The sequence below is a fragment of the Podarcis vaucheri genome (assembly GCF_965113315.1).
Source record: "Podarcis vaucheri genome assembly, chromosome: 9".
Taxonomy (NCBI): domain Eukaryota; kingdom Metazoa; phylum Chordata; class Lepidosauria; order Squamata; family Lacertidae; genus Podarcis; species Podarcis vaucheri.
In genome coordinates this window covers 19,903,639-19,921,027 of record NC_138767.1, presented here as the reverse complement: position 1 = coordinate 19,921,027, position 17,389 = coordinate 19,903,639, and the positions used below count along the sequence as shown (strand labels likewise).

General features: G+C 41.1%; 1 protein-coding gene across 3 annotated transcripts in view; it reads left to right on the top strand.

Moving 5' to 3' along the window:
• The window catches only part of UNC5C (unc-5 netrin receptor C), a 319,406-nt gene that overhangs the window by 260,939 nt on the left and 41,078 nt on the right, over positions 1 to 17,389 (top strand). For 2 of the 3 annotated variants that reach the window (XM_082236367.1, XM_082236366.1), the window contains exons 8-9: positions 6,486 to 6,542; positions 16,840 to 17,031. In XM_082236367.1, coding sequence (XP_082092493.1) covers positions 6,486 to 6,542; positions 16,840 to 17,031 — 249 coding nt within the window. The remainder of the gene's footprint in view (positions 1 to 6,485; positions 6,543 to 16,839; positions 17,032 to 17,389) is intronic. The other variant, XM_082236368.1, reaches the window with a different exon arrangement.

Here is a 17,389-nt window from a genome sequence, read left to right as displayed (position 1 = left end):
CAGGTGTGGGGCAGGTGGGTCTGGTTTGCCAAGAAAGGGTTGGTGGACCAATTTGGGCCCCCTTCCAGGCTGAATAGAGCCCATGGACTGGAGGTTACCCACCTCAATCTAGCTCAATGCTACCTATGACCGGCAGTCATCCTCCCAGGTTTTTAACAGAATTCTATCCCAGTTCTGCACTGAATTGCCAGGGATTGAGCCTGGGACCTTTTGCATACAAAGCCTATGCTGTCAGTACTGCTGAGCTGATCTATGTGGCTTTTAGGAATCAGATGCACTAAATGAATGAGAACTTGTACACAGTGGTGAAGGAAGGCTCTCCGGCACCCGGGGCAGGGTGTCGAGGGGTGGGCCAAACCGTCCACAGGGGCAGGGCAAACCACCCGGCGGCACATCTGTAGCGCCGATAATGACGGCACTGCTCAAGTGGCTTACGTATGGCGCTCGAGTGTCACCCTTCGTTCCGGAGGTCTGTTTTTATCCTGAGGTGTGCTTTTGCTAATGGGGCCTCCAGTGTGCGGTTTTTGTTCGCATCCTGGGGCAAAGTTCACAACCAGGAGCAGCTACTTGCAGGTTAGTGGAGCTCGTAACCTGAAGCGTTCGTAACCAGAGGTACCACTGTAAATTCAAATGCATGCATGCAAAATTTCCCTACTGGGTATCAAAGATGGAAGAGCGAATGATATGAGCCAGATAGCAGCCTAAATCTGTACCATCTAGATTTTTTTTTAAAAAAAAAAAGCTGATATAACATTATGGTCATAAGTAAATGGTATAGCAGTGTCACTATAACTAAAACAGAGTATGGAAAGATCCATGCAGAATCTACTAAAGAGGATGGGTAGGTCTAGTGTGCTTTAGAACTTGATTTTTTGAAATTTGACTACACTAAATAAAAGATTACTCAGCTCAGGTTCTGGTCCCCAAGACAGACTTTTAGAATGAACAGCAGCTGTCCTGCATGCCACATGAATCTTACAAAAACTCAATATAAGATGTTAATAAAAATGTTAAAAAGTCCTACTAGGAATTACCTTGAAAACATTGTCCATTCTGTCTTTCTGCAGCCCACAGAGCTCTATAATAAATTAATAATAATAAATTTTTATTTATACCCCGCCCTTCCCAGTTTAAAAACCAGGCTCAGGGCAGCTAACAGCAAATATAAAACATTGATTAAAATGCGACTTAAAAACAGCATAAAATACAACATAAAATGCAGCATGAATAAATCAATAAAATTCAAAAATTCAGGGATCAGTGAACTTTGTCACAGGACAAATGCTTTCGTAGAATAAGAAATGAAACACATTGAAGTTTTAAAAATGAAAACAAATGCATGTTGGAATGATTTGCCCCCACCTTGCACACACCTAGTTTTCACTAGGAGAGTTCTTTCCAGTGGTTACAAGAAATAGTCCCCCCCCCCCATAATGCAAGCTTTTTCTTGTTATACTTCTGCATTTTGTGCCAAATTTTGCTATGCTTGAGGTCAAACTAGACATGATTGCTAAATGACTCTTTGCATTTAAAGTTCAGTTTTTTAAAAATGCAAATATCAGATTGGGGGAGGAGCTGATAATTATTGGAAATGCAGCAGTCATAGGCAATAAAGTTAACTTTAATCTTAGGACTGAATGAGGGTTAAATTCCTCTTCCACAAGCACCTGTGATACCTATAATTACCAGCCTCCAACACTCCAAACTATTTTTTTTCTTTTTTTGAATCGGTGCCTGAAAAGAATTGGAGAATTGGAAAGGGAAATACTATTGCATGAGTGGAAGTCTGCTGGTGTGACATTGGATGTCGACCTGCATATTAAATGCCAATAGGCATTTAAGTTTCTGGTTAATTTGGCTTACTAGGAGGAAAAACCCCTACTACAATCTCCATCATGATTTGCTTTTCGCTCATGAGATTTCACTGCAAGTACTTGAGGACTTTGTTGGGTGTGCCGCTCACAACCATACCACAATTTCTACATTGCTTTGACGATCATGTCATTTTCACTATGAGCTCTCAGTGTTACAAAGTTGAGAACTGGAAATAGAGCCAAAAATGGATTTTAGAAAAATCATTGTCAGTATTGGGAAGAGGTGGGGGGGGACCCATAAATGATAATGTAAGTTTCAACAGAGCCTTAAGTCTAGCTGTGCCCTACTTTTTCCTTCTTAAAACTGGAATGAATAATTCCCACCCCTCCAAATAATTTGAGATGTTCATTTAAATGCAAGGAAGAAACTAAGTGTCGAACTAACAGCACTTTAACTATTCCTACAGTAAACACACAAGAAGTTAGCAACAAACACTGATAGAACCTTTGAAAATAATTTTTTTTTTTGTTTCATCAAAAGCCACTTGAGGCATCTTAAATTACTTTTTTCCCCCTCAAAGCAAGTTACCGACTATGACACCAGCTGCTCCAGGCACAGATCAACAGAGCCAGCAACTATTGTGGAGTCAAATTCAGCAGCACTTTTTTCTACATTTACCCTAGTAAAGAAATGTGGCAATGATAGTTGAAGTCCCTCAGGTACTTGCTATGCCGCAGTGCTGATACTGTGAGCAAAATAGATCAAGGAGGAGAGACTACAAATCCCTGCTTTGCACTGTTCTCACTTTGAAGCTGGGAGAAAAGTCATTTTTCATTATTGCAGGTACTAATCTCAGCAGATTTGCCTCATTATCTGAAGAAAATGTCCTTTCTTATTATATGGAAGATCAGATTGCCAAGCATTAAAAAAAACACACAAAAAACCCTAAAGAGAGATGGCCGGGCTCACATCTTATGAAGCAGTTGACACCAAACGCCGATTGTTTGTGTCCCCCAAATAATTTCCTTGCCCCTCCCAAACCTATTAATATTCTGAATTAAAATGTAATTTCAGAAAGGTGCTAAAGTTTCTGATTTAAAGTAAATTCCTATTATCAAAAGTGTTTGTGTATAAACAGTTGCGAGGGGTGTTATGTTAATCACCCATGAGCATTTTTTCAAAATGCCTGCGTTCAGTTGATACGTATAAACAACATATACTGAAATAGAGTTATTTCTTCTGAATCACACAGAGCAAAATCACCATTTACACTTAGTGATAGTGGTTTGTGTGACATGGTCACCCCACCCTTAGTCTTATGTTAAGCTTGCATCATGAGATCTGGCATTAGTTGACCACTCAAGTGCTGGGTAGCTCTCAGCCAAATGTGTGAGCTGACCTCCCTGAAAATGGAAGGGGTCAATCCAGTCTGCTATGTTTAGAGCACAGAGGGATTTACATGGGGCATCCCATATAGTTGTGTTGCCACTTTTCCCTGTGGTGCATGCATGTGGATATTCAGAGCATCAGACCATTTTAGGGAATTAGAGACTTGTGAATAACTCCCACTGAGTGCCCATGCACAAACTCTAACAGTGGAGAGCTGAATCAAGGCTTTCTTTGGCCTTGTGGAATTGTTCTGCATGTGGGCACTGGGCCTATGGTGTGCTGGATTGAGCTCCAGATATTGTAGCTGAATTGACGTAGGATTACTCTGCAATGGCTCTTTCATAAGGCAAAATACATCACTTTTACAGTCAATGGCTAGTGAAGAGGACTTTGTGAACCATCTGGCTGCCACATTGATGGTTTCCACATGTTGCACACCTCTCATAAAAACCTAAGGGCTCTGCTGGATCAGGCCATGTTGTCCACCAACCTGTTCTAACAGCAGCCAACCAGATGCCTATGGGAAGCCTACAAGCAGGACTTGAGTGCAACAGCACTCTCCCCACATGTGATCCCCAGCGACTGAGATTCAGAGACATACTGCCTCTCACACTGGAGGTATTATATGAGCATCATGCCTATTAGATATTGATAACCTTATTCTCAATGAATTTGTCCATTCCCTTTGGAAGCCATTCAAGTTGACACCTTGTGTGGGAGTAATGCATACCTGAATGAGCGTCTCCACCCCCATCGTTCAGCCCGGACACTGAGATCCAGCACCGAGAGCCTTCTGCCGGTTCCCTCATTGCGAGAAGTGAGGTTACAGGGAACCAGACAGAGGGCCTTCTTCCACCCTGTGGAATGCCCTCCCTTCAGATGTGAAGGAAATAAGCAGCTATCTTCTCTTTAAAAGACATCTGAAGGCAGCCCTGTTTAGGGAAGTTTTTAATATTTAATGCTGTATTGTTTTTAACACTTGATTGGAAGCCGCTCAGAGTGGCTGGGGAAACTCAGCCAGATTTGGGGGGTATAAATATTATTAATAATAATAATAATAATAATAATAATAATAATAATAATAATAACAACAACGTGAAGCAGCTAGGAATCTGAAAGCAAATCTAAGTTATAGAATGGTTCAGCCTTTTCATTAATAAGAAGCCAAACCCAATAACAGGAAGTATGTATGGAAAGAGACAAAACCCAGCCATTAACATTCAATCTACGGAGAGTTTAGAAGCATCTCTTGGGTCTCATAGTGATCTAATTTCACTCTGTCACCCTTGCGGCACTATCACCCTTGGAACGTAGGCAGCCGATTATACCGAGTCAGGCCATTGGTCCATCCAACTCAGTATTGTCAACACTGACTGACACTAGCTCTCCAATGTGTCAGACAGGCTTCCTTCCCAGTCATAGCTAAAGATGCTGTGCACTGAACCTCAGGCCTTTTGCATGCAAACCATGAGCTCTGCCATTAAGCCACAGCCTTTGAGCTTTTGCTTTTCTGCAATATTGACTGGGAAATAGAATTATTAGCACAGGTGAAACGGTCAGAGTGTAAAGTTGAGAAGCCAAGTCCATTCTTTTGTCCACTTTGCTTATTTCCACTAACATATTCATGGTGGTCTGAGGCTTAAAATGGTGGACTGTTATGAGATTGCAAGTGATAGTCGCATAAACACATGCCTGAGAAGTGTGGCCAAAGCTAAAAAGGTGTCTACAATGTGCTTGTTTCATAAAACTTATACACCACTTGCTTGTAAAAAACCTCAAAAGAAAAGATAAAACAATGAATTCAAGAAAATTTCATAAGCAAACAAACAAATTTAAAATACTAAAATATATTAGTTACCTCAACTTTCTAAGCATCTGGGTTGACTTACTTAAACAAGAATGTTTTAGCAGGTGACAAAAAGAGTACAGTGAAGGTTCCTGCTTGATCTCAATAGACAGGGAGCTCAGAAGAGATGTCTAGCCACATAAAATCCTAATTCTTACATATTGCAGTATCTTTTACAGTTCCTTTACCTTACACAAAACACCATGTCCTCCATTTACGTAGTATTGCTTTGTTTGAATTGCTTCTTGAGCCACACATTTGAAGTTGCATGGGCCCATATTTTAGAGTCCAGGATTTGAAATGTACATGTAGAAATGGTAGCAACTTCTAGCAGTCTTCAGACATTTTATTTCCCACATGCCCAACATTGCAGTGTTTTTCTATCTAGGCACAGGGGGTATTTTTTGTGAACACAAGTGGGGCCAAATTCACTCTAGCTGGTGCCCTGATCCTAATCATGTTTGCCTGGGAGTAAGTCCTATTGGTCTCAGCAGGAACTTACTTCCAAATAATCATGTCTGTATTGGCACAAAGTAACAACAATAGCTTTTCTCCGTCACAGGAGCCACAGGGCAGATTGCCTAGAAGCATTGAATTATCACAGGAAATCAGGAAGAAAGTCACTTTTCTTGCTATTTGTCTCTAGGATAAAAAATGTGAATTGTGCAATGATTTTGTCAATATTACACAAAGCCTTCAAAATCTAAAATAAATTACTTTACAATCTCAAGGCTCCTATTGATTTTCTAATGATCTCAAATGGAACACATTCCATTTCCAACTCTCTGGCAAATTGCTTGCTCCCTGGAGAATTCCTATTGGATTTCTATTAAAGGGGAGGTTAAAACCATTCCCCGGAAATCTAGGGGAAAGGGGGGGCAGGGGGAATGAGGCTTTTGCATGGGCTGAGCTCTCTGTAAATGGGTATTTAACCTCTGACCAATGACGGCAGGTCTCTTTCAGTTCTATTAGGCCAACAGCAAGCTACTATAATTAAATAAAAAAAACTGTTTAGAGCCCCACTGAACATGTCCTGGGAATTAAAGCATATGGCAAGGATTGGGGGGAAGAAGACTTTCCATATGCTAATGACCCTTGATGTCTGAAATAAATTAGATCCATTAGAGTTTATGCTCAATAAAAGAAAGACTTTAAGCACTCCAAAGTTAGTGACTCGAGACCGATTTTTGGCTCTGAAATTCAATCTGCCTACTTATTAATTCTTAGTGAGGCTCCTGAGCAGACAGGAGATGCAAAATTATAATAGTGTGCTGAATCAGAATTTTAAAGTACCATGGGTTTCCTTTCCTTTTCCTTTTTTTTTCTTTTTAAATTAAACCATTCTTCATGTGTTGTTTGGTTTTTTGGTTTTTTGTTTTTAAAAAAGCTCCCTTTGTTAATTTGATTTTGTTCCCATCTTTTTTTTCTTTTAAAGGTTTCATTTACCCTATTTCAACTGAACAGAGAACCCAGAATGAATATGGATTGTCTTGTAAGTGTTGTTTGATATTATGTTCTTAGATACCAATTTCCTGCTCCCAATATTTACTTTCAGCCTAACTTGTATGTGTTTTGCTAGCTTTAAAGAGGTGTTTTGGCTGCTACATTAAAGAAACCAGTGTAGATAATGGGATGAGAAAAGGACAACAGGGAAACATGTGGAAGCGAGAGACTGAGAGAAGTGTATTCAGATCCCCACAGAAGCCAGGGAACAGGAAGCATAACATGGCTGCAAACATGTGATTAGTATTAAGGAAGAGAAACTTGCAAGAGGGAATATATGGTTGGCAGATTTTGCTTCTACTCTTGTTTGAGAAGGCTGAATAAAATAAGTGGCAACAATTGCAAAATGGAGCCTTTAAATTCCATTAGCACAGAGTAAATTGAACTTGATCATTCCTTGTTGGAGATTTCTCCATTTTCAGCTGTGTAGCTAGGACTCTGATGGGGAGTTTAAAGGAAGCAAAGAACAAAAAAAGTGTGTTTCTCTCTCTCTCTCTCTCTCTCTCTCTTTCTCTTTCTCTTTCTCTTTCTCTTTCTCTTTTAGAAAAGTGTTATCTTTATACAGAAAGAATGCAAAGTGGCTTGCTAAAAAAATTGTTGATGTGTTTGTATTTCCTAATCTTAGCCTGCTTGAAAATAATAACGGTGGGATTTTTGTCCCTCTCTACATCAAAACTCTGCATCAAATTTGTGTTACATACTTAAGCCTTTTGGAAAGATACCTTGAGGGAGGGTATGTGCAAAGAGTGGCATTAAGTATTACACTGGGATTAGCAAAGGAGATGTGTTACAAGGAGATAGTCAAAATTCTCAGAAGCTGGACAGGCTCCCTTAGGAGAACTACTGAAAATCCTGGCTTGCTTTTAGAGGTTTTTATAGCACTTGAATCTGTACTGAATTCTGAGAATAAATGTAACAAAGTGAGTAAGCTGGGAAATTCTAGCTCAGTTCAGCTGTGAACTTGGTAGGCGAACTACTGTTTCTAAGCTTTTGCCCCAATATGGAGCTAATAGTACTGTCCTACATTACAGAGGTTTTGTAAGGGTTCATGGGATAATCTTATGTAAAACATTCTGGAGACTCAGATATGTTCTGTACATTGCTTTCTTTCTTGTTGAGTCAGTATTAACTCTGCCCTTCCATTTAAAAAGTTGTCCTATACATTAAAAGTAAAAGAATCACAACAGCATAAAGCCACATTTAGAGCAGGACCGCGAAGCATGATCCAGAAACACACAGAGAGACCAAACTTTTGCTGATAAGACATTGAAGTACGCAGAGCATTCTAGAGCTAGAACACATTAGCTCCAAAAGACTTTGCCACCAGTTGCCAGACACCTCACTTCAGAGGGTTGAAGAAGAACCTTCAAACACTATTAATGCATGGACAGATGCACAGGGGAGAAAGGACTCTTCAGCTTGCATTACCCTGCTTTGTGCATATAGTTCAGACTCCATCCCCAGAGTTAAGTCCAGTAAGTGTTTCAAGCCATGGCAACATTTCTGTTTATTCTGCTGTTATATGTAGAGTTGACTGGATTGTCGCTGTCAGCCCACACTGGAGGCAGGAGAAACTCTTGAGCCTTTCCTAATTCTTTGGGCAACTGCTGTAGGCTTCTTCTGCTTGGCAGATGGCAAACCCCTTGAATTCTGTCCATTTGCTCATAAATGTGGGAGGGGACCTTAAATCCCAAGATCGCTTTCAAGTCAAAGTCTTGAAAAAGAGCTTTTTTAAAAAAAATCAGTTATTTTGATATTTTATTTATTGTTGATTAGGAGCCTGTAGGAAACATTTCTTTGTTAGTTGTGTGACGCTTTCCATCAGGTTCCCGTTGTGTTGCAGAGCTTCCATAATGGCTGGTCCACTCATGGCTTTAGAGCTGGCATTGGGAAGCTGTGAGCTTTCAGTTGTGATTAGCTGACAATTTAGTATATGTTCTGCTGAAGTAATCATTCCTATTGCACTATGCATGAAAGCTGGAGGCCAACACCATCTAGAGGGCCATAGGTTCTCCAACATTGCTTTAGAGGAAGCACACCGTGCTATTCAGCAGCAGTGTACCCACATCCCCTTAGTCATGAGAGCGCCCATGGAGCTTTCCTTGTCCCTTCAATAGAGGGGACAATTCTCCACATATGTGGATTCTGTTGTGGATTGCTAGCTTGTTTATTGCAGACAACAGAGATCTGCAGGGCCATCTCAAGCCATCTTGCTGCCTGAGGTGAAAGAGCACTCTTCCCAATGGGACATACAGAAACCAGTTGGGTTGGCAATTGAATCTTACGGCAGTACTGGTGAACGGAAAGTATCTTCACCTGCGATTAAGGACAGCCAGCTAGCATAAGGGGTACAGGGCAGGCCGCATGGCACTCACAACTGTATTTCCTCCCCACCCCTCAGTATCTGCTGCCTGAAGCAGCTGTCTCACTCTGTCTAATCATAGGTCCGTCCCTGAATATTTGTATGTGTATTGATACGGAACGGGGGGGGGGCAATGTCTTCTTCACTACAATATATTTGCTCAATTTCTCTAGGACTCCATCACCCCTCCCCTGTCCTCCATAATCTCTCAAGTAATACTGTCAAAATCCTGTCACAATGTATCCACTCTGTTTCTGCTTTTGCTCTCTAGTACAGAGTGGCTTAGAAATCACTGAAATCTTCAAAAATTGATATAAAATCAGCCGTGGTTCTGATCTGCTCGTTCTCGGTGCCATTCAACTCAGTTCCCCTTGGACTCCATGATGCTGTCCCTACTTCCATAATCCCCAAAGCGGCAGGTCACGTACGCAGGAACTTCTTAATCCTGTCAGATAGTTTTGCAAATCCTTCCTTCGGGCAATACTAGGTGACAGACGATGTATATTCCTGGCCCATTGTCTTGCCACCACCAGTACTCAATAAATGTGTATCTATGTATATTTCCCGCTCCGCATATCCCCCCTCCCTCATCCGAAAATGCTAATTAATGTAATCCCACCTTTTCATAATGTATTCATGACGTGTAAAGTATATTCATGATGTAACTTGTGAAACCCAACCTTCCCATAATGTATTCGTGACGTTTCATGCACTGTATTCTGGGACATGGAGGGAAAACTCAAAAGTTCATGTCACCCCTTTCTCACTGTTCAATCTCGCCTTGAACCTGTTGCGCAATAAACTTGGATCTTCTGCAGTTTGCTCCTGCGTCCGGCTGAGCTCATTTTCTTCCGCAGGGACCCACGGACTTAGTCCGATGAGCTGGGTGGCAGAGTAACCCCGCACCCAGATTTTTTCCGTAACAGTTGGCGCCCAACGTGGGGCTTGTGGTTCTCCCAAGCTGCTGACTGGGGGCCCCGAAATCTTCAGCCGGCTCCGGGCCATTTTGCCTGGGAAGATCCTTTTGGACCCCCAGCCATCTTCTGGGCGGTAATCGAAAGCCCTAGGAGTTCAGCCGGGGAGCAAAAGAGGGATCCAGCCGGCTTATTCATCGATCCCGGGATCATCATAGAAGACGCGTGAGTATAAGGAAAAAGGAAAATCCAGTGCACTGGTGGGAAGGGGGTGGAAGTCTCCTGGCAACTGAATTCTCTGCCCTCCTCTCTATCGCTCCTTCTTGCCTTTCTCTTGGTCCGGTTAGTGAGAGAGACCGGGGACCGCTGCTCAACCCGAAAGGGGGGTTCTGAGCTCTATCCCTTTTCCTTAAAATCTCCAGCCAGCCGCACCAATTGGGAGCCCGAAAGTAAGACGGAGAGACCCGACTTGAAAGATAGCCGACTCTCTGCAACGGACATCCCAGTTGAAAGCAAGGGGTTGGAGCTCTCTTTCCGATCTTCCCGAGCGTCCTTTCTAGGGGGCAGGAAGTGGTCTTGCTTTCTATCCCAATCCCAGCCGCACCGGTCGAGCTACATACCACGTGTACTGTAAGCTCGCTTCCGAAAGCAAGGGGGATTTTCGACCCGAAATTCTATCCAGGGACCACCCGATCTGGCACTGCATGGCGCGGGCGTCCAGTAGGGCCCCTTTTCCTGAGATGTGACGATAGGTAGGAGGTTGCCAGGAGGGATAGCCCATGAGGAATTGGGCAGGACCGGCAGAGTGGAAAGAGACCCCAGGTTACAGGAAATAAGGAAATAAGGAAATAGGAAATGGAACGCAAGGAACCGGATAGCTAGAGCTCTCTAAAACCCACTAAGGAAGTTGCCAGGCAACTAGAAGCCCCTTCTCCTCTTTACTATACGTCCCTGTACTAAGCATACCAAACCCCTAGACATACCAATCCTAATCAACCCCTCTTTTTCCCCTTCTCTATCCCAGACACCCCCCCAAAAAAGAAAAAGCAAAAAAAGCAACAACAGCAACGCATGCATCTATAAAGGGGTACCCAGTCAACCAAGCGTTGTGAGCCCTACCAGTCTGATTACCTGGTGGTGTGTTTGAAGAGGCAAGGAGGCTCATAAAACCATGTGGGACCTTCCTACTAATTTCACTTAATGAAGCCAAAGGTAGTGGCCCATCTCCTTGCAATAACCAACTAAAGGATGAGAATATATATGTTTACATGTTGTCTGTTATGTGTGTTGTCTGTGAATACATATATGAGAATATGTATGTTTACATGTTGTCCGTTATGTGTGTTGTCTGTTCCTTCTGTCTCTGGCAGACTGCCTTTCTTAAGTGTGCATGGTTTAAAATGCAAGCTTGCTTCAAAATTTAAATCTAAGGAAACCATGCTGGACCTTAGCAGTCCTAAATAAGACAAAAAAATGAGAATGAAGTGTGCAAATATTTGTTATTTGAGAGGGGCTCCAAAAGAGAGTTTTCCTCCCAAGTGGTAAAACCTAATGTTTCTGCTGCAAAAGCCTAGTTGAGCCAACTGCTCTCAAGCTAAAATGCAGTGTATGTATTTCATTAAGCATATGCCTATGAAAGTATGGTGTTCCTTCTAATAAAATTATGTCAGTCCAGTTTTAACTTTGATTTGCTTATTGTGAGAGTTATTGTAAGGCTCCTGATATCAGTAGTCTCTATAAGACGTCCTGGCCTCTTTTCTTAGAAAATGCCCCCCCCCTTGTTTCATTCTGTCTCTTTCAGGGTTTTTCCCCCCTTCTCCTTCTTATTCTGTGCCAGGTAAATTTACTCCCGAGTAAGCTTCCTTTAAAGGAAACTGCAAGGGGGGGGCATAGATTAGGCTTACTATTCCCCTGCAAGTTCAGGAAAATTGTCACTTTTGTCTTCCTTTTAAATCAAATCTATGGCTGTTTTAATTATTTGTGAGTGGTTATATCAATTGAATTAACTTTGCTTTATAAAAGATCCTCTCCCTATCTTAGGAAAAATGTTAACTTCAATCTTCCTTTAAAGATAATTTCTATAGGTATGTGTGTGTTTCTGGTAGTACAAATCTTGCTATGAACCCTGTATTTTAGGGTTGGACTAGATGACCCCAGGTCCCTTTCAACTTTCCCAATTTGTGGCTGATGAGTTGAAATTCAGCCCAGGTTGGCTCTTTGTTTTTTAAAAGGTGTGATGAGAGGTGAAAGCCATGATGTTTGAAGCAGAACTGGTGATATCAAGCATTTAAGTGATTACAGTGTTTATCATTTTGTCTATTATTTACAAAAATCAGACTTAAAAGTCTACTCAAAGTTTAAGCACATACAAATGGATAATCAAGTAGAATTAGCCTTGACCAATCCATTTGTCTGCAAATGGTAAGGCCGAAATGACTGAGAATGTTTAAAAAAAAAAAATTCCTATGAATTCTAACTCTCTGGCCATTTTTACTCATAAATAAGAGAGCGGTTGATTGTTCCGCGAATGGCCAGAGGGATATTAGCCCTTTCCTGTACATAAAGGAAGCAGTCTCGTTTGCTTGGGCCGAAATCGCTAGCTTTGGTAAATACTTAAATTGCTGAGTTTCTCTTTTTTGTTTAAAATCAAACCCTGTTTTCAAAATCTACTCCATACCCTTCCCTTCCCTTATTCAAATGTTAATTTAGCCAAAGGATGCAACATTTTCAATAGTACAAAAGGTTTGCTGAGACATGAACTCTGCACATGCACAGAGGCTAGATCAGCTAAAGAAGAGAGAGAGAGAGGACGGGGGGGGGGGGACTGTAAGGAGGGAGAGGAGGTTTCTTCCAAATGTAAAAGAAAAGTCAGAACCATTGAGGGAAATCACCCTTAATCTGTCTTTGCCCCAGGGGCTACTTAAGACAAAAGGCTACAAAAAAAAAAAAAAACTAGCCCATCAAAAGTCAAGAGCTTTCCAGGTTCCAAATCTTAACATGCAAAATTCTTTTCACAGGTAAATATCAAAGCATTCCCCCCTGATTGGGAATTTTAGGAACAGCATTTCCTGACAGGCTTCTCACATGAAATAATTTTCCCTTTTAACAGGATATGTGAACCCCGATAACAAAGTGTTTGTCCCTTTTCCTCCCACAGCAACTTTCTTTCTGTTCTGTGAAACAAGTCTGAATCCCTGCTATATTAGTGACTTTCATCTCTTTGTGGCTTTGACACTCTTTTAAGTTACAAATAATCTGTTTCATTTATTTAATCCGTTTCTCCATGATGTCTATGAAGTTAATCGAAGCACAACCAAACATTGTTTGTGGAATGGTACTTGTTTACCTTCGGCCTGAGCATTTCTTATTAATTCTGTCATTTTGGCTAGTGCAAGGTACCCACACAACTTTAAATTGCCATTCATTTTCTTGGTATTAACTCATTTCCCAGTATTCCGCTATTAACATTACAGCTGATGTTGTCACGTCATTTGGGATGTTAGAATGCCAAAACAGATTACTTCAGGTTACTTCAAGTTTCGTATTAATTGTGTGTCTTAGCATTTATTTATTTTTGGTTCCTCATAGGTCATTTTGTGTGTGTGTGTTCTACTTTGGGGACATGTTCATCACATGTTGAAAGTCAGTTTCATGAAGTTCTTTTATCAGATAGCACATGGTGAATTTAAAGTTTTCCCCCCATGGTTTTCCCTTTTCCCCCCCCAGTCTAGTAGTAATCTGTGTGGTTTTGATAATATATTTAATAATAATTCTTTTCTAAATCTGATGTCTTTGTGTCAAGTTTGTTTTCATCTGACTGGTAATCTAATTTTTTACTTTCTTTTGTATTTTTTTAACCTTTGTATTTTTTCAGTTCTCTTTCTATACATGTGGAGTAATTTTTATTTTATAATATGAAAAGAACAACAACAACAAAAACTAAGTGAAGGAAAGCAAACAAACTTAGCAGATAATAACAGTAATTATATGGAAATGTGATAATAAATAATACTAAATAGTAAATTTTATTTCTATCCTGCCCTCCCCAGCCGAAGCTGGGCTCAGGGCGGCTAACAACAATCAAAATAGTCCAATAATGATAATGAATAAAATGTTTAATCCACTAAGATTGTTATTATTTGCAGCTTCCCATGGAAACTGGAGGACATCCCTTTTACCTTTTGCCCTTTCCTTGTCTAACTGTGTTTTTAAGTCACCCCAAAACCCTGCCCCCTTACAGGATATCACTTCTACAGATGTGCAATGATGAAAAGCAGCAACAACCCCTCAACTCAGTACTTCGCCATCGCAAGACCAGCAACAACAGACAACAGAGACTGCTTGGGGAGTGGGCCTGACAAAGGGGGGTGGAGTTGACTTACAAGGACATCTTTTCACTTGAACCTCAAGCCTCTGTGCTCCAGGATTCAAAAGATACATGCGTAAAAGATCACAATTGTGTCAAGATATGCAACTGATACTTAATTAGTTTGTTTGTATTACGTGTTATTACGTAGGAATGTTGAAATGTGTCTGACAGTGTGTTATTTGTGGGGGGGCTATTTTGTGTGTAATTGTTTTTATGTTTAATGTCTTATTCCTTACACCCCAGTGAAGGATTCTCATACATTTTATGCTTTTAATAGGTCAGGCTATTATGTAGTCCAATGTTTAGAATTAGATAAATTTATAACCACATTTCGTTGTTCCACCTGGCACTCTGCCAACTTCCCAACTTCCCTACCCATTTTTAAAATGTGCTAAAACTCGCTTTACCAAAGAGAAGCTGATAAGATACATGAAGGTGCATATGCTTTCGTTTAGCAGGAATGATTCCTTATAGACTTAAATTGACTTATTTGGACAACTGCCCTTGTTAAGAATGGTTTTCTTTTAACAGATTGGTTTGAAGAGTTGAGAACCATGGGGCAAGATAAATTCAAATTGGACTCAGTTTGAATTGGGCACGTGTATCCAGGCTGCAATTAGCCTTTTGGTCCTTTAAGTGCAAGTGAGCAACCCCCATGCGTGCAAAACCACAGCCTATAATAAAATCCCATAGCTAAAGGCCAAGGCGAAGACATCTCCCTCAGAGATGCCCAAACCTGTGCCAGCTATGGTGAATGCCAGGCGACATGGTTAAATGAAAGCCCTGAGGGGATTCAACAGACAGGATGTGTTGCTGTAGCACTATGTCAGTGTGAGACCACAGAAGAGCTAGCTTGACACCTGAGAAATACACAAAAATGGCGAAGGACAAAACACCAACTGCATTTTTCAGTCAATTAGACCTTCCTGCTAGGTGTAAAGCATAAAACACTACTGAGAATGCCACAAGTAATTTAGCAACAAAATACAAGAGGTGTTCTTTATATAATACCCTATATGCAGCTACCTGCACTGATATACTTGCAAATGACCGTAAGAGGCATGGCTTGCAAGTCCCTTTCAGGTTTGCATAAAGCCACACATCCCATTCACCGAGATTTAGGGTGCGGAGAAAAGATTTGCAAGTTCTTACAGAACTTTAATGCAAATCTATCTCCGAATGGGGGACTGATACGGAACGGGGGGGGGGGGCAATGTCTTCTTCACTACAATATATTTGCTCAATTTCTCTAGGACTCCATCACCCCTCCCCTGTCCTCCATAATCTCTCAAGTAATACTGTCAAAATCCTGTCACAATGTATCCACTCTGTTTCTGCTTTTGCTCTCTAGTACAGAGTGGCTTAGAAATCACTGAAATCTTCAAAAATTGATATAAAATCAGCCGTGGTTCTGATCTGCTCGTTCTCGGTGCCATTCAACTCAGTTCCCCTTGGACTCCATGATGCTGTCCCTACTTCCATAATCCCCAAAGCGGCAGGTCACGTACGCAGGAACTTCTTAATCCTGTCAGATAGTTTTGCAAATCCTTCCTTCGGGCAATACTAGGTGACAGACGATGTATATTCCTGGCCCATTGTCTTGCCACCACCAGTACTCAATAAATGTGTATCTATGTATATTTCCCGCTCCGCATATCCCCCCTCCCTCATCCGAAAATGCTAATTAATGTAATCCCACCTTTTCATAATGTATTCATGACGTGTAAAGTATATTCATGATGTAACTTGTGAAACCCAACCTTCCCATAATGTATTCGTGACGTTTCATGCACTGTATTCTGGGACATGGAGGGAAAACTCAAAAGTTCATGTCACCCCTTTCTCACTGTTCAATCTCGCCTTGAACCTGTTGCGCAATAAACTTGGATCTTCTGCAGTTTGCTCCTGCGTCCGGCTGAGCTCATTTTCTTCCGCAGGGACCCACGGACTTAGTCCGATGAGCTGGGTGGCAGAGTAACCCCGCACCCAGATTTTTTCCGTAACAGTATGCAGGAGAATTCTAAACTACACAGGCAATCACAGTGAATATCTTGATGGAAACTTTGCGATTAACCGAAGACTGAGTTATGTGCTCTTAAGCCCCCTTTCAGGCCATGAAATTTTGGCATATAAGTTTCCCTTAAGAAATATGCTTGATGAATATCAGATTCAGAAGATGACTGCCATTTTCTGTACTTGTTTAGTTTAAGGTTGGATTGCTTTTTAAAAAGTGAAACATTCAATGTAAGGGGCAGGGGAGGAAGAAAGAGAGTCTGTTTCATGATCACATGCCTTGATGAATTAGCATTGATAATTTCACCATGAACTGCTATGGTGAATACCTCTTTTGATTAAATTTCCTTGTTCATCCGGTTATAAACAGTATGTTATTCTACCTCCTTACAAGAAAGAGAGATACATAGATGAAGAATTAGAAAACAGCTATGAGAATTATTTTTAATAAATATAAATATCTACTAAAAGGGGAGAGTTTTTGAAGTAGTTTTTTAATTAGCCTATAAAACTGGTAGTATGCCTCTGTAGGAAAGGATAGCAATGTATAAGTACGCTTTCATACATTCTTGAGACTGTAATTAATACTTTATGCTTCTCTGCCCCAACCCACCAACTTTTCCCCCAGCTGCTCCTGATTCAGATGACGTAGCTCTCTATGTCGGGATTGTGATAGCCGTGATCGTGTGCCTGGCTATTTCAGTGATCGTCGCATTATTCATCTACAGGAAGAACCACCGGGACTTTGAGTCAGATATTATAGACTCCTCAGCGCTAAATGGTGGATTTCAGCCTGTTAATATCAAAGCTGCGAGGCAAGGTTAGTTTCCCTTTGGCCTTTCACATTGACCATAAAAAGACAATTTCTAGGGCCATGTGAATTACAGTACATTTCCTGAAGTCGTCCTAGCACCTAGCACCGTATAAGGAATCAAAATTTATCTGTATGTATGTATATATGTGTATACATCTTCCTACCAGGTTTAGTGACAGCTAGTAACTTTGAATGGCCATCTTTTAAAAGAGGATTAGACAACTTTATAGAGGAGAAGACTATCAATGGCTATAATTGATATGTTCTCCTTCCACTCTTGGAGCCGGTATGCCTCTGAATACCATTTCCTAAGAACCACAAGCAGGGAGAGCACTGTTGCATTCAGGTCTTGCTCATGTGCATC